This window comes from Cheilinus undulatus, linkage group 5, assembly GCF_018320785.1.
Source record: "Cheilinus undulatus linkage group 5, ASM1832078v1, whole genome shotgun sequence".
Taxonomy (NCBI): Eukaryota; Metazoa; Chordata; class Actinopteri; order Labriformes; family Labridae; genus Cheilinus; species Cheilinus undulatus.
Genome location: NC_054869.1, coordinates 5567221 through 5594547, shown reverse-complemented (window position 1 = coordinate 5594547; position 27327 = coordinate 5567221). Strand labels below are relative to the sequence as shown.

The 27327-nt window shown below is 39.1% G+C and overlaps 1 protein-coding gene across 3 annotated transcripts; it reads right to left on the bottom strand.

Annotated features, from left to right (window-relative positions):
- Positions 1-223: 223 nt before the first annotated feature.
- LOC121510536 (nuclear GTPase SLIP-GC-like) lies at positions 224-27002 on the bottom strand. 3 transcript variants are annotated; one of them, XM_041788635.1, is made up of 23 exons: positions 26962-27002; positions 23904-23985; positions 23703-23815; positions 22088-22117; positions 20709-20739; positions 20492-20566; positions 17764-17860; positions 16934-17150; positions 16104-16328; positions 14762-14959; positions 14480-14655; positions 12122-12215; positions 11252-11339; positions 11044-11165; positions 9012-9185; positions 8375-8532; positions 8120-8237; positions 7667-7775; positions 7441-7574; positions 3559-3640; positions 2002-2083; positions 1892-1922; positions 224-1785 (listed from the first exon to the last, which is right to left on the bottom strand). In XM_041788635.1, the coding sequence occupies exons 2-23, from the start codon at positions 23968-23970 to the stop codon at positions 1777-1779; spliced, it is 2430 nt and encodes an 809-aa protein (XP_041644569.1). In that variant the 5' UTR covers positions 23971-23985; positions 26962-27002; the 3' UTR covers positions 224-1776. The 3 variants fall into 3 exon arrangements, 2 of the variants coding, with proteins under 2 accessions (XP_041644569.1, XP_041644570.1); XM_041788636.1 differs by having other exon boundaries at positions 17764-17857; XR_005991952.1 differs by lacking the exons at positions 224-1785; positions 1892-1922 and having other exon boundaries at positions 2013-2083; positions 3559-3636.
- Between the last annotated feature and the right edge of the window lie 325 nt (positions 27003-27327).

Here is a 27327-nt window from a genome sequence, read left to right as displayed (position 1 = left end):
CAGTTTGGTAAATGTCAAGTTTCGTATTAAAAAATGAATATTAAAGGAATCACATCCCCGATGCACTTAGTGAACAGCATGTTTGAAACACTGTCATGAGATTTAACTTTGTCACAGTTAGTACCATGAACGTAGCAACAGGTACTGAGCTTTACAGAAAAGATGATTTAAAACTTTCAGCTCATTGATTTAACAAAAATGAAGCAGTATTTATTGCAGCAAATGTTTATTTATTTCAGAGCAACCACTGTCAACGCTAAATCACTTTAGTAAGCCCTTGGAAGAATCGCATTTTTCTACTAATGTTACTGTACAGGAAGTTCCACCCACATTCATAGCTACAGTAGACCCCCCAGGAATAATGCGGTATCAACCTTATTTACAGCTTACAATACAAAAAGTGTGAACATGTGATTACAAAAATACATCAATATTTACAATTCAAGGTGAATTCATATCGAAATAACTGTGGTTGTTTGTTAGCATCTATCGTTAGCTGCTGTGCTAGAATACATGTATTTAATGTACTTCTGCTTTAGCACCAGAAGTTTTGCCCATATTCAGATTTACAGTAGAGGCCCCAGGAATAAGGTGGATAAGGAATATTACACAGGGCCCCCCTTAACCGGCTAGCCAAGGAGCAAATGTTACCTAATTTTTACAAATATCTCTGCATTTGAATGTATTTTTTGACCACAATTTCCCCATTTATTATCAATATTTTTACTAAATTTACTTGTATTAACTGTGTCCAGGAAATGCAGAGGGAAACTAGACTTTTGCACAAATTTTGGCATATTTACAAAAATGTTGATTGCTATGCTCTGCTCCTGTAGAGTAAGAACAAAATAAATAAATAGCTTTGTAATCTTATTTACTATAACACATGCACCTACACCATTAAAGGAATACATTTACCAATCTACAAATCCTATTTCCACAAAAACCACTCCAGCACTTCCTCCTGACTTTCACTGCCCAGCAGCGGTGCACCTCGCTGAGGCCTGTCATCACCAGTCAGGTTAGAGTTCCTGTTATATAAACATCCGACTGTTTTCAGTGAGGTTTCTTTTTTAAACATGGCACAACAAGAAAAGAGTTCAGTAGCACCTGAATACAATTCCAACTTCAAGACTGAGACAGTGGTACAATTAAGCTAATTAAATCTAATTAAGGGAAGTTCATAATTACACTGCTGTACATGAAACTCACTTAAGGAGTGTCTCCTTTACCGAACAATAAAAGGCATTAAACATGGTCATTAGTCAGCGTCAGTGCCGCCTCACTGCTGGACATGCATGACAATCCAGCTTCCCTTTGTCTTTTTTACCCACATCAGCAGGGCCAAAGGTCAAAGGCCAAAGAAAGCAACCTGTAACTAGAAAAGCCCTCAGAGAGCGCAGACCTCTGCCATTAGCCCCATCTCCCAATAGCACAGAATCCTTCAAAAAAATCCTGGATGGCTGCATTTGCTTGACTGTAGAGCAAGCATCCATACTGAGGCTGCAGTCCTCAATGCAGTCCTCAATGCACAGCTCACAGATATGAATCCTGGCGCATGTTTGCTGCTTTCCTCACTCTCTCTCCTGTATTCCCAGAGTCTCTGCAGCTGTCCCGTCCATTAAAGGTAAAAAGTCCCCAAAAAAGTTTTAAAAAAAGAGGGAGGAAATAACAATTTGATGGAAGAATTGAAACCAAATCCAGAGGCCTCATGTCTCGTCGTGGCGCCCACAGGGACCCTTGGTGTTCAAACAGGCCATTGTTGTTTCTCTTCCTCTAGCAAACCTGAAACATCCACAGGAGGAAAAAACATGAAGCTTGTAATTTACAGCAGTAGTCACCATCACAATACATGTGCATTGTGTGCCATCAAAGTTTAACTAAAACATACCTGTGCAACTGACTGGCCAGGTTGATGAGCACTAATGTGATAAAAATCAGAGTCAGCATTTTACTGTTTAAAAATGGACCAATAATTAGACATTTAAATAAAAGTTTTACCGAGTTGGTGATCGTTCTTGATCTGTGTTTTTCTTGAGTTCATTGTAGTATTTTGTCACCGTCTCGAGCTCCTTTTTGACATCTGAAAACACAAACAAAAGCCGAAGCTTCAAGAACTATAAAAACGAAGGAGATGACAAGGTATCAGGAGTGTCTGACAGCAATATTTCATGGATCTTCTTTCTGTTTCCTCACTCATCAGGGCTTGCTGGCCTATTTTACAGAGTTGAGATAGTTGTGCATCGAAATTAACCCAATTTATCACTTAAAGTTCTGCTCTAACTTGTGTCACCATGGAGACAAAACCATTTGAGCCGTCAGCCCTCGTTGATGTGAAGCGCCACACTTCATTAAAATAAAGGGCAAGTTCGTATGTCCTCCTGAGACTTTCCTACAACACTATAATAAATTCTGCCATTAGAATTTTTTAGATTATTGTCCAGAAATATTTTGCTTGGAATGCTGGGGGAATTGGCCTTAAAATTTTCATGACTATTTCATGAAATTTTAGGAGACTGCAGATTTTGGGGGTCATTTCCTTCAAAAATTTTCCTGAATTTTCCTGTACTTTTAATTTTAGGGATTTTTTTGGGATGTATAGGGGATTTTTTTTTTTTTTTTTACTTTCCACCATTTAATTGTAAATTTGAGGAAATTTGATTATAAAATTGCCTTAAAATTTTCTGGAACTTGCTTAAAAATTTCAAGAATTTTCTTCTTTTTTTTTTTTAATTTGAAATCACACGATACAGTGACTAGCAAAATGATCCCTCTTTTAAGCTTTTCTTTAACATAGTTTCTTTAAAAACATTTCTTTAAAATATTAGCAAGAAAGGGAAAAAATAAAACAATTAAAAAAAGAAAAATAATAATAATTACACTTTATACCATTAAAACATGGGGTGTCTCTTATCTAATAAAACAGGAAAAAATCTTTTCATACAGGTGTCTGTAAAATAAATATGAGTTCAAACAAAAAAAAAGGGCTTTTAGGGAGGATAAAGATTTTTCATTTTTCCTACAATTCTAGAAATTTGTTCTGCTGAAGCCACTATGAAAAGGTGATTCGTTCCATAGCATATATTTCTATAATTATGTTTTACCAGTTTCTATAGTTGGAGCTTCTGGCTTTAGCCATTGTTTTTTTGTTATTACCTTCTGGGCAGCAATACTCAATACTACAAACAAGTACTTAGTTTTTCTATTTGTAGATGACAGTAAGATTCCAAGAAAGAGTTGAAAATTTTCAAGAATTTTCATACAATTTATGGGTAATATTTTCATTGTAATATTTGGCTTTTTCAGAAAGTTTCACTGAAACATTTGGGGAATGTTAAATTTCTGTTCTGTTAGGTGAGTTTTTGTGTTTGGAAATCTCTATTAATTTTAAAGGAAATTTCTAAGTTCTCAAGAAATTTTGGTGGAAAAAATATAATTGGTCAAAATGACTGCTTCTCATTCAAAGACAGGATAAAGGCTTATACTTATCAGGTCCCAAATAAGTGGGAGAAAATAAATATGCATAGAACAAATTGTATTGTTAAAGGTTCCATTTACCTGGTAGTGAATCGTCATCGGTCCTCAGTGACAGTTCGATGGCCTCCAGAATTATATCCTCCAGAGTGTTCAAGATGTCTACCTAAATCAGAATTAAAACATTTAACACAAATTGGCCAAATACATTAATAGACAGATTTAAGATTTACTCCTTTTTACATAAAATAAAAAAACATGAATGTGTTTTTACTGGGCTGCTTGACAAAAAAATAGCTGTTGACTAAATATGTTTACAGCCTGGTTCAGAACAGGATTTTGGTCAAAATAGTTTATGTCTTAGGGCACACACTACACTAGGATATCTATTATAACTGACTTTTTCAGTCTAAATCAGGATTTATGAATAAGTAGCAGGATGGCTTAGGTCAGTGGCTCTCAACTGGTCAGACATCAGGACCCACTAAGACCAGGCTATTCAATTGGAGGCCCTGGGGCCAAATCAGGCCCCCTAGGTCCTTTTTTGTGGCCCCTTAAAGATACAAAATGTATAATTTCTGCACTGAAATATCTACAGTGCTTAACAGATTTATTAGACCACCTGTCATATTTGTCTCAGAGACCATCCAGCATCATGAAGTGCTTTAATGCGGACTCTTTCATTTTCAGTCAGCTCTCCATGTTTTACCATTTTGAACAGGAATGAGGGATTTCAAACTGAATTCACCAAAATTTGAGCCGGCTCACTGGGCTTCTCTGAGAAGTCCGAAATTAATCAAGCATAACATTCAACCACTAAAACTCATTTCTCTGTTCAGGAATGCAAGTAAATAACTATAATTTGACATATTAATCAAGAAATATTAATGTGCTTTACTATTTTTTCAGTTTTTTGTAAATCAGTAAATCTGAAAATTCATGGATAACAATAATAATGACATTTTAGCATTACAAATATCATTTGGGTTAAAGAGCTTCTACATATTGGTGTATTAACCATTGCAAAACATAAAAAATAATTTTGGTAATTACCAATGCTGTCAATTTAGGGCAGCTGTGGCATAAACCTTACTTTGGTTAGGGTTAGGGTGGTCTAATAAATTTGTTAAGCACTGTACATTAACTTAAAAATTGACCATTATGAAACATGGAAAGCACCCCACACTCTCCATTTACAGGAAGTTAAGACCAGCACTGCTTTGTTGCCACAAAGTTTGGCACAAGCAGTGGTTAGGTTTAGGCAACAATGACTTTTGCCACATAGGGCCAGATAGGTTTGGATGACTTTTTCCTTTAATAAATGAAATCATCATTTAAAAATGGACTTTCATATTAACTCAGGTTGTCTTTGTCTAATATTAAAATGTTCTGAAAAATTAAAGTGTGACAAATATGCAAAAGGGTTAGGATCAGGAAAGAAATCAGGAAGGGGGAAATCCTTCTCACAACACTGGCCCTTCATATAGATCAGGGGTCATCAAGTACATCTGCACAAGGGCCGGATTTAGTCTCAACGGAAACTCTGGGGGCCGGACTTTCAAATACACAAAAGTTAAAGAAATGTTTTATATTATTTTAGTCATTACCAGTGAGATCTATCCTATTATCTATAACGCAGCAGGCCACAGGGAGAAAGGCCTGACAACAGAATAGGATGAGAATGGGCCCTCCCCAGTTGTCATTTAGTACCAATATTAACCAGTTTTTCCCACTTTTAACCCATTGTTGATACTTTTTGCCTCTTTAACACAATTTTTGAAAGATTTTAACCCAACTTAAAAAACTTTTCCTGCATGTTTTACCCCCTTTGTGACACTCTTTTATCCAAGTTTTGCCACTTTTCTTTTTTTGCCACTTTTTTAACCCCTTTTCATTACTTTTTAAACATTTTTTGCAACCTTTAAACCAATTTTTCCCACTTTTAACCCATTGTTGATACTTTTTGCCCATTGTTGCCTCTTTAACACAATTTTGAAAGATTTTAACCCCCTTTAAAACACTTTTCATACATGTTTTATCCCCTTTGTGCCACTCTTTTATCAATTTTGCCACTTTTTAACCCCTTTTCATTTCCTTCTTGCACTACATTTTTGTCATTTGTAACCAATTTTTGATACCCTTTGTACCTTTTTTCCTCTTTTACCATTTTTTTGCCACATTTAACCTCTTTTCACCACTTTATCTGGTCGCTTTTGCAGCACTTCTGCCAACCTTTATCCTTTTTAAAATACTTACTAATTATGACAGTAAATCTCTGAAAAAAAAAAAGATCAAATGTGAAGTCATTCTAAAACTATTTCAATGTTATTTCTTGTGGGATGGATTTAACAGCTGCAGACATTTAAAGCCAAAAGATATTCTTAAAGTCTTCTTTTCCTCCTTTTCTGAATTTAACGATCTTTCGGGGGCCGGACACTGATCATCAACTGGCAGCCGCCGCCAGTTGATGATCAGAGAAATAGATGCTTTTTTTAGAAAGTGGCCCTCACAAAAACTTCCAACCACTCTAATTTATATAAAGTCCCCGTAAAGTGAAATCCAAAATTTGTGTCTTAACACACTGGATGTGTCAGAATAATGTTTCTGTAAACACTTGAAAATGATCTTTGTGAATTTTGGAATTTGACCATGAGATAGTTGTTCACTTTTTTCCTGCCTTGGTTTAATTTGGGCGGGGCAACTTACAGGAGCCCATGACATCATCAGTCTTGATGGGGAGTAACCCCCCCCCCCCCAATGCTACAAGAAAAGCACCTAGCAGTTCATCTCAGTACTTGTTAACTGATGTAACTGCCTTTATTAAAGGTTTACAGCCAGCTACATGCTGTCTTATTATTCATTGTGAGGTAATTTCCAAATCTATCGGCCACGGTGGCCTATAGATCATTAGAAGTATCATAGCATAGAGATTTGTGCCAGAAAACAGTAAATTTAATCCCAAACTTCTGTCTCTGCTGGTACAGAGCCAGACAGCTGTGCTCTGAGGAGGACTGTATTTCTTGTGAGTGGGCGTGGCTTCAGCTTAATCAACGGACACACCCACACCATCCTAAAGCAGCCTCATTGTTGATGATTTTGAAGCATGATTTGATAGACTTTGAGAGGTTTGTCACGTCTGAAATTTGGCCTGGTGGTTCGTAACAACAAACCTGAAATAAAGATTGTTTTAATCACTTTACAGGGACTTTAATAAAAAATGTCATTGGGACCCCAAATGAAACAAAACATAACTGAGAGAAAGAAATTTTTAAAAATGATATGCACACATTTTAACTGCATTTTCGCCACACATTTGGTTGAAATTTGGTAAGAAATTTGCTCTTGACTTGGGAAAACCAGCTGTTACCCAAAGAAAAGGAGACAAATAAGTAGAATCTTGACACAAATACTGAAAATTACCTGTCATCATGAAAAAACTAAAAAAAAAAAAAAAAAAAAAAAAAGTTGCATTAATTTAAAGTATTTCCACTTTGGGCTTCATTCTGTTTTTTTTTGTTTGTTTGTTTGTTTGTTTTTGTTTTTTGCACACAATCATGATCAACTGGAAAGAGCTTCGCGAACCACTTTTGGGTCCTGACCCACCAGTTGAGAACCACTGGCTTAGGTGACTGTATGACAGAGTGATGTAACTGTTTGACAGGAGGCTTAAGACCCTCCTCAGCTCCACCTCTTTGTCTGTTCCTAGCTTGATCTCAGATTAGTTTAAGACTGCGTTTTCAACATGGCGACAACCACGGATTAACTGCAAGAGCATCTTTTAGTAACCACATCCCCCAGGCTTTGTCTAAACTGGGATTAGTGGTTAAGTGGTAAAGGATGTTTCCAGAATGATGACCATGCAACTTAAATAAAAGAAAGCTTCATTGTGAGATATTCAATAGTATCATGTGTAAATATGAAAGACTGCTGGTATCATCTCAGGACTGCTTATAAAATGTGACAAACCCTCAGATCTCGCAGTTTTGACAACATTTCATCTTTAGCCTTCTCAAACATGCCGTCCTTCTTGGCACGGACGTGCTGCTCAATGATGTTCCTCATGTTTTTTAGGAGGCCTTTTCCTTCACACTGTTGTGCATCTAAAGGAAAGAAGAAAATTCCCCTAAGTTACACATCAATATTTTGAATTTTGAAAAAATAATATCAGGGTTCCCCTGATATTTTCTCTAACCTTTGTAGCATGCCTTCATGTTTTCTTCAACTGTTGTCATCAGGCTGCTGTAGATTTCTTTCTTACGCTCCCGGATGGTTTTGTTGAGTTTTGTCTTCATTTTTACTTCCTTCAAGGGAACAAAAAAACATCAATTTTAAATTTTTATGTCTACATTGCTAACATCCTGCACTGACTGGTTACAAAAAATGTGAATGTTTACTCTTCATAGAGTAACAGAAGTGTTCAGATTGATTTCCTCAGCACATCATTGAGCCTCCCTTTTCTGCACACACAGCTTTAAACAGGGGAATAGAAAAGGACCTTCCTCAACCTGCTGCAACAAAGATGGAAGCATAGCATTGTCCAACATGTCTTCATATCTATCTCTGTGTGGCCTCTGGTGATAAAGTTTGGACACCCCTGACTTAAAGCAAGTCTTTTTGATAAGATTGTGTGATTCCCGTCTCTTACCTCTGTCCTGAGAAATTCCAGCTGCAGCTGCACGTCCCGGTACTTTTCCACCAGTGCCTCTGCGTGGAGTGAAAAGGAACCGATGGCCCCTCTGAATGGTTCAGATTTTGATTCATTTCTGAAATGTGTTTACAAGCAAATCCTCCATTAATCACATGTTGGAACAAGTTAAAACTTGTGAATTTAATATATGCAAACTTCTTTTTAAGTAAAAAAAAAGAAGGGATTTCTTGTTGTTATTCAGTAAATTCTTACGGGAAGATCTTCATAAACTCCTCATCAATGTTCTCCGATAGGCATGAAGCTAATGTCTCATTGAGGTTGTGATTTTCCCCTTTTCTTGTTTTGAAGACACCATTGTTTTTCACCACACACTTTAATGTCTGATGAAAGCCACTTCCTGTTACGCCCTCCTGAAAGAAAACAAAAGAACATTTTAGCAGAGGACCAACATTTTAACATGATGTTTATTATGTAAAAATAAAAATAGACATGCATTGGCTGATTTCATTATCAGCCAGTTTTCTTGAGTCTGTGATCAGGAGTCTGTGCGTTGTGTTGTATTTTCAACGTGAACTTTCTCAAATGGAGCGAGGCGGAGTGGTGCTTCTGCTGTAGAGTTACAGAGATTGACTAGAGGGGAAGCAATTCACTTCGGAGTGCATGGCACATTTGGATCGCTGCACAGACAGCGTATGTGGAATTTGTGGGATGCACTATTTAAGATGTACATCATAGTGTGTACTTTACGCTTCCACCTGTGGGATGTCCCGGTACCAATATGCTAAATCTAAACACAAATATAGTCTGTATCGGTATTGTCCAGAGTCACTTAAACATTTAGCATGGGCCATAAGAGAGTGATCAGGACGCCCCTAATTCAAATACTTACAGGTTTTAAGAAGGACTTCAAGGCACTTTCACAGGAACTTTTGGCTTCTTCGACTGCCTCAATGAGACAGACTTCAAAAGCATCAATTGTCTTTAGCATGGACTCTGAGACTTTCTTAAGTCCACTTTTCAGGTTTTTTTCAAGGTCTGTGCACACTTCTGCTTTTTTATCAGCCTGAAATAAAATAAATAGTACAAGCATTACACAAGTCAAACATTAAATACACACAAATTTGCTCCACAACAAAACTTTAGCACCTTCATTACAGATTCTGATATGATTTTGGAGGACAAAGGTCAACCTTGTTTGGCTTTATTTACATCCTTTCCTTTTCTCAAGAATGCTTTGAAGGATTCTTTTAAAAACTTAGCTTAAAATCCTCTCTGACTAAAGGATAGCCTGTTTAAATTTAGATATAAAAGGACACGGTCACTAGGCCACATTATCACCCTTTGCCTGTGAACTCAATTCCTCAAGAATACTTTGATTGAGTTTTTATAAAATTTGCACAAATATCTGACTCAAGGATGAAGTGATTACATTTAACAGGCCAGAGCTAAGGTCATTGTCCAGAGATTCTCTCATGGGTTCAGGTCAGCATCAAGCACAGAAATACCATGGTCCAACCAGTTTTGATGGTGTTGGCTTCACTGTTGGCAGGTGGAAAGGAAGTCAGCATCTCCATAAAGTTCTGTTGACTCTGAACTTGATAAAGACCAGAGGACCAACAGCAACAGATGACATGGTGCCCCAAACCATCACTGATGGAAAATGAAAACACTGGACCTCAAGCACCTTGGATTCCATGCCTCTCTGATCTTCCTCCAGACTCTGGGACCTTGATTTAAAAATGAAATTCTAAACTGACTTTCACCTGAAAAGGGCTCTTTTCCTCCTTAGCCCAGGCTCTGATGATGTCTGTGGTTCAGGATTGGCTCCCCACTGTGGACACAACACTTGTAGTCCATGGAAGAAAGCGGATGGATAGCTAAACAACTGCCAATTCAGCAGTCTTCCTCATGATCGAGTTGTGTGTACTGAACCAGAGTGAAAGGCTCTGGAAAACTTTGCAGGTGTAATGAGACAATCAGCTGATTAAGGCTCTTTTGAAGACTGAAATAACTGTCAGGAAATTTTACTTTTCCACAGTATCATATTTTGAGGTACTGTTTTTTTTTGTTTTGTTTTTTTTTTACAAGCTGGACGCCTTAATCATCAAGACTAAAACAAAAACTCTTTGAACGAGTTGACCATATGTTGGATGAATCTAGAACATGTACATTTTATCTTTTTAAATAATAATATGAAAAAATTGGAAATTTTCAGGATTTTCCTGATTTTTAGGACTTAACAGTAGAACTGCCAATGGGTAAAATTTACCCAAGGCTATTCTTTAATTGTATCTTACTTGATGTGTGTACAGTTTCAAAGACTGTCAGTCTTTGACTTCTACTAAAAGTTTGTTTTATAGCGCCTGGTGTCATAAAAAAAATCTGCCTAAACCCAAATTTTGTTCATGGACATTTATATCTAGAACCACCATGCAGGTCAAATTTACCCCATAAAAAAGCCTTGATTTTCCCACTGTATTATTTCACACTAGCAATAAATAGATGGCGCAATGGAAATACCTTCTCTCTATCGCGGCAATGCCTAATCAGAAGTCAATAGGTCAATCTTCAACATGGATACAACAGGGAAAAAAAGACATTTATCATTGTTAAATGTCTAAAGGTAATCTCAATGCTTTTAATAAAGAAGAATCCGGTGATGAGGACGTTTCGGGATTAGCAATCAGTCCAAAGATGATTTTCTATGTGATAGATCATCTTCCAATAGTGATTTAGATTGCTACCTTTGGTTAATAAGCTGTTCAATGTCAGTGGTTAACTAAAAGTCCTTGATCAGTGCTATTTATGAAAACCAAGGTACTTTAATGACAGGTAACTTTGACCCGTTGGCTGTTTTAGGTATATAGAGAACCACGGCGGTTCTAGTGTTAGACATTAAAAGTGTTGTTAATTGATCTCACCACTTCCCTGCAGTTGGCCCCTTGAATCAGGGAGAGTATCCCATATGCTCCTGACACATAGTTCAGTGTCTCTGAATGGCAGTCATTGAGATTTTGCAGAAATTCCTGAAGCTCAGGGACCTCTGTCAAAGAAAATAAACATCTTAGAAACTGAACAGATGTCATAAACATTCTCTCACTTGAAGAGTTATCTGTGGACTTCACCTACCAGTATCTGCAGGTTCTAGCCATTGTTTCTCCTGAAACTCTGTGGAACTCACCGTGAAGACTTTGAAACATTCATCACTGAAATATTTCTGAAAATTAAAAACGATGTTAAAACAGTTAGGGAGATTTCAGAAGAAGCAGCTAAAACCGGTCAGTTGGATGGATGAGGAGTAATACAGTCAGTTGAGGGCCAAAACAAAGTTTTGGAAGTTTTGGGGAAACTGTTTGTCTCCTGTGTTATTCTCCTCTCTTTCCTTCATGAAAAGACGAGAGTAGGGGGAGTCAGAGTCACAGCCCGATCTGACAGGTACGTGTGTTGTCTTAGCACCTCTTTTTCATGTGTAATATTGGCTCCAGGAAAGATGTTTTTTGATTTGTGGGGGAATAAGGAGCCATAGGCTAGGGTAGGTAGTGATGGCGTCTTGGCTTGTTGAAGGTGGCAATGCTGTTTGGGCTGTGATGGCTAAGTGGTGGAGTAAGTAAGATTGAGGAGGCGGTGGTGAGAGCTAGCACTGAATGGGTTGGCTTTGAGGCACCAGATCTTACCATCCAACCTCCTGGAGGTGTCTTGGAACCAACTGGATAAACAACCCTGGATTTGCTGCCCAATGGACAACATGGAGAAATTGTGGGGGCCAATAGAGGCCATGCAGTAGGGTAGGTAGTGTCACTATGCTACTATTTGGAGCTTGCATGTACAGAGCCCAAATCTGTTGGAGGTGGCTAGGCTATGGCAGGTAAGGGCCTTGAGGTCAGTTATTTAGCTCAACATTAGCACATTAGGGCACAAGTACAAGTAATATGTTTATTAAATAAAGGCAGGTGTGCAGTTATAGAACTTCAACATTTTCTGTTGATACATTTAACTCACCTTAACCTCCTTTAACTTTCTGAATTCTCTCCTCACTTCCTCCTTGGCTTGCATGTTCCTCTTACAAATATAAGCACGAACACCATCTGCTGAACTGTAAGAAGAGGTCTGTATCAAGCAGAAATTCTGAAACTCCAACTTCTTTAGCCTGGAGTTTTCCTCTCTCTTCTCAGAGTAAAAGTTTAAAGTTTTTTAGATCACCGAAGCATATGTAATAAGATTGTACACTGGCACAATTACAACAGATACATAATCAGTGATTAAGTGGCACAGACCTTTACAACTCAGAAGTTTCCATACAGTCAAAATAGTGGTAAAATGAAAGTAAACACGACTTCTATAAATTAAAACCAGGACTCTCAGATGTTTAATTTTTCTTCTGTATCTAAAATAACTTTTAAAGTCCATTAATGTGAACCATTTCTTCCCAGTGTCTTGTTTTGAGAATCAAATTAATTTAAAGAGATTTTTTTTCTTTTTTTAAGTTGACTGTTTTCTTTCTTTATTTTCTATTTTTACCACTGGGACGGTTTGCAGCTGAGTGAGAAGCGGTTAGGATGACAGTTAGCACCGACAAGTCAGAGGCCATGGTTCTCTGCTGGAAAATGGTGGATTGCACCCTCCGGTTGGAGAGTGAGTCTTTGCCTCAGGTGAAGGAGTTCAAGTGTCCCAGGGTCTCGTTCATGAGTGAGGGTAAAAGTGAGTGTATGATTTGCAGGAAGATTGATGCAGCATCAGCAGCACTGCTGGCATTGTGCTGGACTGTTGTGGTGAAGAGGGAATTGAGCTGGAAGCTTTGATACTCATCTATGATCATGATCTCTGGGGAAGTGACCATGAGAATGAGATTGCGGTTCCAAGCGGCCACTGTCAACAGTATTGCAGACGTTGTGCTGGAATGTTGCAGTAAAGAGGTGGCTAAGCTGGAGGGCAAAGCTCTCAATATACTGGCCAATCTTCCTTCCAACCCTCAACCATGATCAGGAGCTTTGAGTAATGACAGAACGCGATTGAAATGAGATTGCTCCGGAGGGTGTCTGGGTTCAGCCCAAGAGATGGGGTGAGGAGTGAGGACATTTGGAGGGATTTCAAAGTAGAGCTCTCTGCACTTAGAGGTCTTCCAGGCCCACCAGTTGGGAAGAGACCTTGGGAAGACCCAGAATGAGCCAGAGGTGTGATATATATTCTGTCTGGTCTGGGAGGCCGGAATTCCCCAGAAGGAGTTGGAATTTGCTGGGGATAAGGATTGACTTGTTCAGCCTGCTACCTTCGTGGTCCAGGGAAAAAGCTGAATGGACTTTTATCTAAATGAGAGCTGCAGACTAACCTTGCAAAGTTGATGGATAGGCCAGATTGCATGTCTGTCATCAGGCAAATCCATCTTGCAAGCTCTAGTTTGAAATGACTGTGCCGGTTTGGAAAGGGGCCTGGCAATCCAGCATCATTTGAGGAGAACAAGGCAGTAGTTACAGGTGGAATTTCTTGTACTGGAAGCCAATAGCAGTGTTGCCGCCAATGTAGCATTCTGCTCAGATGTAGCTAGTGTTGTACTCAAGTACACACTATGTGAGACCAAGACTTGCCCGAGACCAGAGTGCACCAAGACCAAGACTTTTGGGGGTCAAGACCTAGTCAAGACCATAAAAATCAAATCTTAAAAAATATAACAAGGTTGAACAGATTAAGAGCATTCTTTTTTTAATTTTATGACCATTATTGAATACTACAACACTAGATGTAGCTATAGTATAGCGGCAGAACTGGGCTACATTTCTTTATTAAAACACGAATGAAGGGCCACACTGGAAGTATTACTTGGCAGAGAAGATATTTCTGCACTTCTGACCAGCCTCAGCATGAGTTTTATCAACCAACAAGCTCTAACGTTCATTAACTATGACAGCACCTGTTTGTTGAGCTCAGGTTACCACCGGAGCCACGCATATCTACTACCTCATTTTGTCTTGTCACTCTGAAAAGCCCATAAGGGCAAAATAGCACCTGTTGTGAGAACAAAATTTCAGGGATGCATTGAAACCTATGCATAAACCTACACTTGGACTTGAGGGTAAACTTATAATATCTTGGAGGTCAAAAGTCAAATCCCATTACTACAGAAACCATCCCTGCCCTCCTTCTTGTACTTTCACTGTCTGATTGTTAATGGAAGCCTTTAACCACATACTGTACTTCTAGTTCTTGTTATTTATAATCTAAACACAGCCCATAGACTGGGACTAGGAGAGGCACAGGGTGGAACAATAGGATTTTTCGTGTGTTTGATTATGTGTACTGCCTTTGAGCTGAAACACTTGTCAGTGTCTACTTGTAACTGTAATGTTTGAAAAGATCACTCACCAGTTTTTTGTTTTTGTGATCTTATCTGCCTTTGTGCAGATGAAGTGAATCTGCTGACACTGGCCACCATTTCCCATGATGCTGCTCGCCCTTTTCAGAATCTCCCATGATTCTTTCTCCGATACCGATCTGTTGATGTCGGTCACAATCCACACAGTGGAGCAATTACCAACCACCTGGAAGGTCATACAGGTTAACTATGGACAACTAAACATCTGCTTTTTAAAATAATGTCACACACAGACAAGAAGAAGGAAACAGCAATGGATTTAACTAAACAACCTCCTTCCACATGCTATCTCTGCTCTTGTTGCGGTCCCCATTTCCAGGTAGATCCACAAGCGTGATGTGCTGAAGAAGGTCATTATCTGGCACCCTGATGGTCACGCACTTCACCAGAGGCCAGAACCACCTCTTTATCTCTTCGTCTTTTGAGCCACATCTTGTGTATTTGACAAGTTTTGCAGACAGCTCTTTAGCCTGCAATCAACAACATCATTTAGGAACTTTTTAAATGCATAATGATGAAAACAACATTCTAACTGGAATGCAACAAGAGTTTCTAGAAACTTGATGATTAAGGACCTAATTTTCCTATGCCCTTATGAGAATGTTTTGACAAAGGATTATAGAGTCTGAGGGTTAAAGTTCGTGTTTTTAAAACAGATGTTTCAGTGCAAGAAGTTCTACATATTGTAGCATTAAAAAAGAATAAGGGTGCGCAGATGGTCGTGTGGTGTAAGGCACTACCCATGTAAGCGGGCGGCCCGGGTTAGGGCCGCCTGCTTACATGGGTAGCGCCCTTTACTGTGGCCCTTTACAGCATGTCTCTCCCCACTCTCTTAACTGTTTCTGAGTCTATCCACTGTCCTTCCTCTGTCTAATAAAGGCATGAAAATGCCCCCCCAAAAAATCTTAAAAAAAACAAAAACAAAAAACAAGAATGCATCTTATTAACTGATTTTTCCATGTCTGTACAGAAAAATGCTGCCACAGATTGAGGGGCTGTCCACACAGAAACGAATTCAGGTGTATACGCAAAAGTTTTTTGTTGGATCAGCGTTTCATCCACACGGAAATGACGTTTCGGATGACTGTAAATGATACTTTTTGAAACCAGGTCCCAGAGTGCATAAATCCGTATACGACTACTGTTTGGTCTCCATATGGACGCCTATCCGCATCTTTCTTGAAACGATTACGTCACCCAGAGCGTAGCTCTCTTAAGGCCCCTGCGCGGATCCGGCCAAAACAATAATATCTGACTACAGGGTTGTGTTTGTGCTGCAGAAGCTACTCAGCTTGTTATGGCTTTTACAGCAAAATCTGATGCTCCTTTACCACCACCGCGAAATGCATAAACCATCTATTCTTAAATCCAACAACCAGAAGGGCAACTAAAAGAAAGTTTGTGTTATTTTTCTGTGATCTTCTTCTTCTACTTTGGTGCATTTCCGTGGCAGCGTTACAGCGCTACTTACAGGCTTGGCATATGTACTACAGAGTTTTCAGTCATTTCAGTGGTTTCTGAAACGACTCTGTCTTTACAGAAAACTTTTCCAAAACAAAACGGCAATATATCGTTTTCGTCTCTGTGTGGACAAGGCCTAAGTCTGTCTCCTACCGTTTCACAGGTCAGGGTCTTCTTCTTAGAATTAAGAAATTCTGGGATTTCTCTGAAGTGTAGTTTATCCATTAAATTTGTTTCATAGCTTCTCCAGTCTTCTCCGTACACCGCTGACAGCATTTCAACAGCGTCATCATAGTCATCAGCGTCTTCCCCTTCGTGGTCCGAAGTATCTTCAAAGAAAGTCGTCAAGTACAGTAAAATCTGCTTCAGCTCCCACTCCTGAAAAAACAGTCAACCATAAATTTGTTCATTGAAAAGAGAAACTGGTACTGGTAGAGGAAATGTTATCAGCTAGAGAGGATGAGGGAAATAACAGACGTCATTCACATTATATTAAGATTTTTCTTAAAGGTCACATATTATGCAAAATACACTTTTTCAGGCATTTCTAACAAAAGTAGGCACCCCTGGCTTGTCCACAATCCCCAGAGAATCAGAAAAATCCAACCCTGCCCACATCCACTAAGCCATATTCATTTCCTGAGGGGGGCAGAGTCAGGGGCGGAGTCAGACAGCTCATTAACATTTAAAGCCACAGACACAGAGACAGCTCACTCTGAGCAGGGCTGTAACAGAGAGGTTTTCAGACATGCAAAAATCCAACACTGGAGTGTTTTTCAGCAACAAACTTCACATGCATGTTTTGGGGACCTCTGAGACCAATATAAACTTGTTTTTTAAAGGGGTAAAATACGTGACCTTTAAATTTGTTCTAAGATTTCTTCTTAAGAAATTAATGATGTCAACTTAAACTGTAGAATTCCTCTCTCCTGTGTCCTGACATTGATGCTTATGCATGTTTCTCCCATATGTATGCACTTTACCTCCTTCGTGATGAATTCAATCTCTGCCTCGTATTTGTGGTTCTCCTTGTTCGCCTCCACTTTAATGATGACTGTTGTACATGCACTGAGATCCCCGGAGGACAGCAGATCCTTCTCTCCAATCACAGCATTTATTAAGGAGCTCTTCCCCGCTCCCGTTCGACCAAAAACACCGACCATCTCTCTCCTTTCCATCTTCAAATCACAGATTTTCTTCCTGTCAAACAAGAGTTTCAATAAACAATCTGAAAAACAAATCACTGGAAGAGTTTTCAATTATCTGCCTTCTCTCTGTCTCTTAGCTTGTCCTTAGACTACCATATAAATGATGGCACTTCAAATCTGCAACCTCTACTGCAAAAAAGTTGGGACGCTGTGTAAAATGTAAACAAAAACAGAATGATTTGTCAGTCTACTAAAGCCATAATTTATTACTATATAAGATAAACAACATAAAAGATACCAAAACTAAAATATTTGACCATTTAATGGAAAAAATATTAGCTAATCTTGATGGCTGCTGCACATCTCAAAAAAGTAAGGACGGGGCAACAACCGGCTGGAAAAGGAAGTGGTATAAATGAAAAACAGCTGGAGGAGCATTTTGCAACTAATTAGGTAAATTGGCAACAGGTCAGCAGGAAGACTGGGTATAAAAGGAGCATTTTAGAGAAGCAGAGTCTTTCAGAAGTAAAGATGGGTGGAGGTAGATGCCTGCACAATCAGCTGAACAGATTAAATATGAGAAAAGTTGACATGGGACAACACAAACGTTACAATGTTTGTAATAAACTGAGGTGTTAATGAAAAGAAAATACATGTAAACTTACTTTAGAAAAGCATTGAGCATCGTTGTGTCTCCGTAGAGTAGTTTTTCATAAACACATGCCATTATTTTCTTCGCCTCAGACAGCATACATTTTTCTGCTGGGGTTGAAAATAAAACAAGACTAGATTAAAACCTAGTCATCAACTGGTGGGCCGGGGGCCATATCCAGCCCCCAAAGCTTTCTGTCCGGCCCCCGAAAGATCATTAAATTCAGAAAGGGAGGAAAAGAACATGCTGTGGTTTTAAGAGTATCCCTTGGCTTTAAATGTCTGCAGCTGTTAAATCCATCTCACAAACAATTAATATTGAAATAGTTTTAGAATGACTTAACATTTGATCTGTTTACAGAAAGTTACAGTCATTATTATTAGATGTTTAAAAATAGGGTTAAGGGTGGCAGAACTGCTGTAAAAACGATAAAGTGGCGGAAAGGGGCTGGAGAGTAGCAGAAATAGGTGATAAATGGCAAAATGGGTTGTGGAGTGGCACAAAGGGACAAATATTGGCAGAAAAAGTAGTGAAAAAAGGTTAAAATGTGGCAAAAAATTGTAAAAGAGGAACAAAAGGTATCAACAATTGGTTACAAATGACAAAAAATAGTGCAAAAAAGTAATGAAAAGGGGTTAAAAGTGGCAAAATTAGAAGAAAAGGGGCAAACATGGATAAAAGAGTGGCCCAAAGGGGATAAAACTAGGGCTGCAGTAATAGATTCTTTTTGTAGTCGAGTACTCTATCAACTCTATCAAGCTGCTTCTGTGACCGGTTGAATCCTGACGTTATGATGATGAACTTTAATGAGAGAGTGGGGGGAAGCACCAAAACAGGACTTGAATCGTGAAGCCTGACAGTGTTCTGTAAAGTTGTCGGGTCAATCAGAGAAGTTTATGAAATTCCCTGAAGTCTGCAGACACTTGATGAGCTCTGCGAGTCATGCAGGCAGCGCGTTAACCCAGAGATCTGTGTAGGTTTACAGGTGCAGGCGTAGTGCCGTTTCTGCCATGAAGCTGCAGCCAGTGGCTGCATAAAAACGCAGGACAAGTGCCTGTAAACATCACTGCAACTCTTTCTCTTCCCTCATTATTTTCATGCCTCGTATCATGTATGTTACGTTATAGTAGCAGCAAAAACAATATGGATACATGTCTGATTTAAGCGAAGCCTCGAGGCAGATAATTTGCCTCGAGGAATTTTTTTAATCGAATTACCCAGATAATTCGAGGAATTGTTTCAGCCCTAGATAAAACATGCAGGAAATGTGGTTTAAATGGGTTAAAATCTTGCAAAAATTGGGATAGAGAGGCAAAAAGGGGCAAAAAGTATCAAAAAAGGGTTTAAAGTGTCAAAATGGGTTAATATGGGTGCTAAATGACAATTGTGGAGGGCCCATTTTCTGGGATTTTCAGGGGCCCAGACAGTTTTGTTGTCAGGCCTGTTGCATTATAGATAATAGGGACAGATCTCTAATAGAGACAGATGACTAAAAATGTCCTTTGTTTTAAAAGAAAATACAAATACTACTGCAGTAATATTTCAGTCAGACCAAAATACTTCTCTAATTTTTGTGTATTTGAAAGTCAAGCCCCCAGAGTGTCTGCTGAGACTAAATCTGGCCCCTGTGCAAATGTACTTGATGACCCCTGACCTAGTATATACGTAGCTGACTGCAATGATCTGGGATGCCTGTTGAAAGCCTGATGGAATTGTGTGTTCTGGCAGAGTGATTAGTGTTTGGGGTGTGTAACTGTGCTGTTCCTAATGTCTGTGGATTGAGAACTGAAGGACCCTTTAAGCTTAAAACATAAAGCCCGGTCGGCAGGAAACAGCTGAACTGACACCATGTGTGCATATTTTGTGCAATATCCCATACATAGATACACTTATGTATGCTTTTCTGGTGCAATAATATATGCATAAACACATCTGTTAATGCAAACTATGTGCAAAAGGGCGATATGCAATCTCTTCTTTAAGCACACTCATGTGCAATATATCAGCACACTTGCACTTTAAAGCACTACAGCACTTTACCGTCTGCCTTATGCACTTTAACTGCAAAGGTCACTTTATTCCTGGAACTGTATTGTTATATTTGGGTCTTTGTATTTTCTTGTACTGTCTATGTTGCCTGGTCTCTTGGTGTTGTCTGATTTTCATGTAGATATTTAATGTACTCTTTGTTGTTTATACCATCAACCTGACAGGGACTACAGGTGGAACTTAGCCTATGGCTACAATCTGGCACATTTACATGTCCATGTTCATTTATGTGGATTGTTCCTTGTTATAAATAAATAGATACAAATAAAACACACCAGATTGACTGAATATATTTCACAATTCTTTAGGAAAGTTCCCATTGAAAGCGTTTGGGAAGGGCAGGACTTTTCAGAAACTCTTCAGAAGGTGATTGGAGGAACAAAAAGCATTGCGTGTTCAGTGAAAACTGTGCATCTGCTCCTCATCTTCACTGAGTGTGAGCTCAAAAATACAGTTCTAAGGATAGGACAGGAAGTTTTCAGCCTGATCTAAGCTCTAATGTACATTAGCTTGACTAACTGTGTAGATGCTACATAGGAAAATCAGAGCTGCATTTGTTGATGAATGTCCCTGTGCAAAGTGAGCTGATTGTGGTGGGTGACGGTGATGGTGTTCATGGAAATGAGCACATAATTTCTAAAAAATGTTTAGTATAAAAATGGAGTTGTAATTGTTCTAAAGATAACAAATACCTTGGGATGTGATGTCAGGTCTCAGTTTCTTAGTTGGTATGCTGGTTCCCCCCTGATGCTCCAGCACTCTTTTTCCTGTATTTTACATGGAAAAAGTCAAAAGAAGCATTTACCTCCCACAATGTCAAAACGTGATCTCCATTTTTTAAAAGATATCGTATTCTATAAAACCACGGATCTTGAGCAGAAATATAAATTAACATATTGCATGCTTTACCTTTTCCTGTCTTGTTACTGAGGGGAGAAACCTGAGGATGAAAATCAACATTTAAGTTGCTACATCCAATCATTTGCTCCCTCACCCTCTGGGTCTATTTCTGAGGTTTGATCACAGGAATAAAGAGAATATGCGAGCAACATGGTACTTTGACTCTCTGAAGCTGATTTGCTTTTCATCTGCTATCTGTTCTGACCTAATGCTGATGTCTTGATGGGATATACAACAAGTGATCTGCATATGCAGTTTATTTTTAAATTCATCTGTACTGGGAGCAGCTCCACTGAAAACAGACTTCAGCTCATACTGTATCTCCAGACCAGCCTCTGGCACACATACACGGATCGTGGAGGACTATGCAGAAACTGCAGGTGTGTTTGTGCTCATTACATCCATGCCATGCTCTCCAGAGAAAACTGCAGCCTTTCTAGTCAATCTCGATGTTTTGCCTCGACACTCACAGAAAAACCATCTGTGGTGCATGCCAGAAACACCACTTTCTTCTTATTCGCTTGATATTTTCAACAAAGCTACTGCTAGCACATGTTGAGCTGAATGCAGCTCCATCTATTTTATGTATCCCTTATCCTGTTTGGGGTTGCGGGGGCTGGAGCCTATCCCAGCTGTCACTGGGCGAGAGGCAGAGTACACAAACAACCACTCTCACTCACACCTGACCCATTTAGTCACCAGTTTCCCAAACAGGCATGTCTTTGGTCTGTGGGAAGAAGCTGGAGTACCCGGAGAAAAAAGCTCATGCATGCATGGAGAAAACATGCAAACTCCATACAGAAAGGCCCTGGCCGGGATTCAAACCAGGAACCTTATTGCTGCAACAAGTACTAACCCCTGCGCCACCATGCAGACAGTTCCAAAAAGAAAATCAGACACTTGGACAAACAGGACATTGAGTTAATTTCAAAATGAAACACAAAGGTATAGACTGGGGATTGTGTATCCTGTGTGTTGCTCTCTTTGTTCCTGCACTAATCTCACTGATCCAGCTCATCTGAGCTGTGCTGCCCTCTGCTTTACCTCAGAGACAGACCCAGTAGACGAAGGTAAGTAAGTAGTTGTATTACTGCAAAAATACAGCAGACCTGGTGGAAACTGTGGGACAAGCTTGGAGAGACATGTGCACAATTGAAGCAGTTTTTCCACTTTTGAATTCCAGTCAGAGAAACCTGTAGTGAGTCTGACAAAACCCCGGGATGTGTAATCCAGAAAAAGGCTTCAAATTCTGAGCTGGATTCCCTCGAGTCAACAACAGTATGATAACGGAAAATTTTCTACAACACAACAGTCGTTCTCTATGATATTTCTGAATAAATAAGGTGTGTATAAGGAAAAAGTGGCCAGGAAGTTTATTTCATTCTTACCTGAGCAGCATTAGTGGTTTTTTCATGTTCCTGATGACATGAAAACAAAAATATCTCAGTCTGTAACACTTGGAGCACACGTTCTGCAACTCTGCATGACTGTAAACATTTCTACAGGTGGTATGTTTCTAATGTGAACATTAATTATCTTGTCTTTATGCTGTATTCAAATGAATATTGGATTAAAGGATTGATAAATCACTAACCCAAATCAATCAATCAAAAAAACGATCTAAGAAGAAAATATGTACATCATTGTCAAGAGAGGATAAAGGGGAAAGTTTTCTGGGGCCTCTGGAGGTCAGCAAAATCATGGTCCATTTAAATGGGTCAAAAGATGCAAAATCAGGAGAGAAAAAGTGGTAAAAGGTGACAAAAAATGGTGGATAAGGTAGTGAATGGGATTTTTAAAGTAGCAAAAATATGTTGAAAGTGGGAAAATGCATTCATGGTGGCAAAAATGGGAGGAAAAGGTGATGAAAAGGGGTCAAAGTATGGCAGCATGAGTAAAAGGTGGCCAAAAGGCTATAAAGTGTACAAAGTTGATGGTAAGCATCAAAAATTAGTGGCAAAATGGATGGGAAAAGCGGTTTAAAGGAGCTAAAAAGTGGCACATACCAGTAATTTCCACATCAGAAAACTAAGAACAGCTTGATGTAATTTTCAGCTGCAAAATGCAACTGTTAGCCAGGATGCTAGCACCAATGCTACTGATCCAACATACATGCATTGATATCATCAATAACTGGGGAGGGCCCATTCTCTGGGTTTGTCAGGGGCCCAGTCAACTCTGTTGGCATGCCTGTTTATTATAAAGGAACTAGAAAAGCACTCAGAGAGCGCAGACCTCTGCCATTAGCCCTATCTCCCAATAGTGAAGAATCCTTTAAAAACATCCCTGGATCCAGATGGTGATCTGGATCACTCCCAAAATCTAATATGCCAATTACTCCCTCTCCGGTGGGGTGGAGACACGGTGAGGCAAAGCATTGGCTTTGCTACGTGTGGACTGTCATAGCGGAGGAATTGCCTGCTGGTGTCAACAGATGCACTCACAGTCTCACCCATGGTCTCACCGGATGACTGGAAGTCATGGCAGAGGGTGAATATTCCTCTATTCCTCCCAGCATTGTGAGTATTCTCGCTACAATTCGCTGTCTTTCTCTCTGTTACGCTCTGACTCGTCTCCTAGACCAGGTGTGCGTCTTTCAAACTCTATAAACTCCAAAACTTTGAATAGAAACACACCAAAAAATGCTGCTGGGATTGAAGTTACTCATGTCCACCATCTCCTGGTGTAAAGTGGTAACAGCATAGACTTCCACCATTAGCCCTATCTCCCAATAGGACAGAATCCTTTAAAAAATTCCTGGATCCAGACAGTGATCTGGATCACTCCCAAAATCTAATCAGTTCTTCCTTATGCCATTTCTGACATTTCCTGAAAATTTCCTGAAAATCCATCCATAATTTTTTGAGTTATATTGCTAACAAACTAACAAACGAACAAACCCACCCGATCACATAGCCCGCTTGGTAGAGGTAATAAAAAACAGGTGGTTTCTACATTGAATCCACAGGTGTGAGATTACTACCCAACCACAGTGAAGAGTACCTTTAGGAGCTTGAGTTTCTGTTTGAATTTTGCCTTTGGTCCATCTTCTGTGATCAAGTTATCGATGTCTTGATCATCGAGACAGTAAAAGCTTTCCTCATCGATGCCTTGATCTGTGAGAAAAATTAAAAAATCAGATCAGTCTTTGACATGCAGGCAGTGATGTACTGCAGGGCCATGCTGTAGCTCCTCCTACTTTACCTCGAAATGTTTTCATCCAAGCCCAGAGACCCCACTCGGACAATTTTTTACGAACAAAATCATCCATGACCAGGAACAGCAACTGTGAGATAAAAACATGATTATACTTGAATCAGTGTTTCTCACGTGACTTTCTGTCAGGCACCAAATTAGAGAAAAAGTCCAAGGTTACAGACAGATAAGAGCAGGAGTAAGACAATGTTATTAGTAGGTATTAAGAACATTTCAGTCATGAACAGCTTCACTATATTAAATTCAACTTTATTTATATATGGACAAAAGTATTTGGCCACAACTGTTAATTATTAAATTCAGGTGTTTCAATCAGAATTATTGCCACAGAAAGTCAGCAATGAAGCAGAGGACCATGTAAAATGGCACTGAAGGCACATGGTGTGCAAAAGTCTCTAATGCTCTGCTGGACTGTGGAGTGACAAGTCACGCTTCTCTGTTTGGCAGTCAGATGGACGAGTCTGGGTTGGCGGAAGCCGGGAGAACGTTGCCTGCCTGACTGGATTGTGCCAACTGTGGAGTTAGGTGGAGGGGGGCTAATGGCATGGGGCTCTTTTTCAGGGTTTGGGCTAGACCCCTTATCTCCAGTGAGGGCCAATCTTAATGCTTTAAGACATTTAGGACAATGCTATGCATCCATCTGTGTGAATGTCTATTCCAACATGACTGTGCCCCAGAGCACAAAGAAGGACTGTAAAGAAATGATTTGATAAGTTTAGTGTGAAAAAATTTGATCGGCCTGCACAGAGTTCTGACTTCATCTCACCCAGCACCTTTGGGATGAACTGGAACAGAGATTGTGAGCCAGGGCTTCTGGTCCAACATCAGTGCCTGACCTCATAAGTGCTCTACAGAATGAATGGGCACAAATTTCCACAGAAACACTCCAAAATGTTGTGGCAAGCCTTCCATTAAAAAGTGGAGGCTGTTACAGCTGCACAAAGAGGACCAACTCAACATTAAAGTGCAGGTATTATACAATGCCATTACAGCACTGATCATCAACTGGCGCCTGGGGGGCACCTCAGGTCCCCCAAAGCTTCCTGTCCGGCCCCCGAAAGATCGTTAAATTCAGAAAAGGAGGATTTTAAGCGTATCTTTTGGCTGTAAATGTCTGCAGCTGTTAAATCCATCCCACAATAAAATAACATTGAAATAGTTTTAGAATGACTTCACATTTGATCTGTTTTTTTCAGAGATTTACTGTCATTATTAGTAAGTATTTTAAAAAGGGTTAAGGTTGGCAGAAGTGCTGCAAAAATGACCAGATAAAGTGGTGAAAAGAGGTTAAATGTGGCAAAAAAAATGGTGTAAGAGGAAAAAAGGCACAAAAGGTATCAAAAATTGTTTACAAATGACAAAAAAAGTAGCGCAAGAAAGTGATGAAAAGGGGTTAAAAAGTGGAAAAAATGATAGAGTGGCACAAAGGGGATAAAACATGCATGAAAAGTGTTTTAAAGGGGGTTAAAATCTTTCAAATTTGTGTTAAAGAGGCAACAATGGGCAAAAAGTATCAACGATGGGTTAAAAGTAGGAAAAATTGGTTTAAAAGTTGCAAAAAATGTTTTAAAAAAGTATTGAAAGAGGGTTAAAAAGTGGCAAAAAAGAAAAGTGGCAAAACTTGGATAAAAGAGTGTCACAAAGGCGGTAAAACATGCAGGAAAAGTGTTTTAAATTGGGTTAAAATCTTTCAAAAAAGGTTTAAAATAGGCATCAAGGGGCAAAAGTAACAACAATGGGTTAAAATTGGCAAAAATTGGTTTAAAAATTGCAAAAAATGTTGACAAAAATAATAAAAATGGGTTAAGAAGAGGAAAAAATAGAAAAGTGGCAAAAATTGTTAAGAGTGTCTCAAAGGGGATAAAACGTGCATGAAAAGTGTTTTAAATTGGGTTAAAATCTTTCAGAAATTGGGTTAAAGAGGTAAAAAGTATCAACAATGGGTTAAAAGTGGGAAAAATTGGTTTTAAAGTTGCAAAAATTGTTGAAAGAATGTCATAAAAAGGGCTTAAAAAGTTGCAAAAATAGAAGAAAAGTGGCAAAAATTGATAAGAGTGTCACAAAGGGGATAAAACATGCAGGAAAAGTGGTTTAAATCTTTCAAAAAATGTGTTAAAGAGGCAAAAGAGGGCAAAAAGTATCAAAAAAGGGTTAAAAGTGTCAAAAATGGGTTAATATTGGTGCTACATGACAACTGGGGAGGGCCCATTCTCTGTGATTTTCAGGGGTCCGGCCTATTCTGTTGTCAGGCCTTTCTCCTTGTGGCCTGCTGCGTTATAGATAATAGAATAGATCTCACTGGTAATGACTAAAATAACATAAAACATTTCTTTAATTTTTGTGTATTTGAAAGAGTTTCTGTTGAGACTAAATCTGGCTCTTGTGCAGATGTACTTGATGACCCCTGCATTACAGTCCTGTGTGATGGCCAGGCAGGTGTCCAAATGATTTTGTCCATCTAGTGTTTATAGTCATAAAACTTAAGAGTGGTCGTTTTTCTTAATACAGTAATTCCAGAGCAAGCATCCTACATGTCGTAGCTTTAAACCTCAGTTATTGAAGAAACCTGTGTTAGTCCATCATGGCTTTCTGGACCAACCTTTCTGCAGGAGGGTGACAATGTTAACACAGATATGCTATTTTATCAAGATTTTATCAAAGGTTGCCTATAAAGCTAAACACTGTGAAGTAAAACCAGTCATCGTGTTTAAAACCAGTAACACTGACTGTGTGTTCAGAGCACAGGGATCGTGAACAAACATGTCTGTTTAAGGTGTAGTAGGGAGGTGTTAAAGGTTTTCGTCTCCACTTTACCGGGAGTGTTTAGTCTTTAAAGCTCTCTAGACACATCTTTGATTTTGGGTCATTAACTGACGTTTACCTGTGAGCCAAAAAAAAAAGCCGGAAATAAAAGAAATACACCTCCATTGAAAACTGAGTCAGCACAGCATCCTGTCATTCCTTAGTAATCAGAGTCGAAGACTTTATGGTGCAGTATTTACCGATTAACCGGAGAGTTGAACAGTAACAATGACAGTGAACTCACCTGGTGGCTTTGATTCTTTATCCCCGCTGTTTCCTCGCGGCTCTGACTGGAAGAACACTTTCAGTTTCGTTTTACCGCCTTTCCTCTCTCATAGTAACCGACTCTTTTCACTGAAGAGTTGCATAAGAACAAAGTTTGCCCTCCTGTTTCTTTAACCCGGAAATGAGGCTGTGTAAGGTAACACACAGGGGACACACGTCCTTGTTTATAGGATTTCCTATAAATGTGCAGCATGGACCTTTATTCTTGCAAATACTCTGGACAGTCATTTATGTTCGCAGTTTTGACCCATGCTCCCTTATCCTTGAAAAACACCTGATCATCGTCACAGCTTTTTCAAACACATTATTCTATCTACAGTTTTAC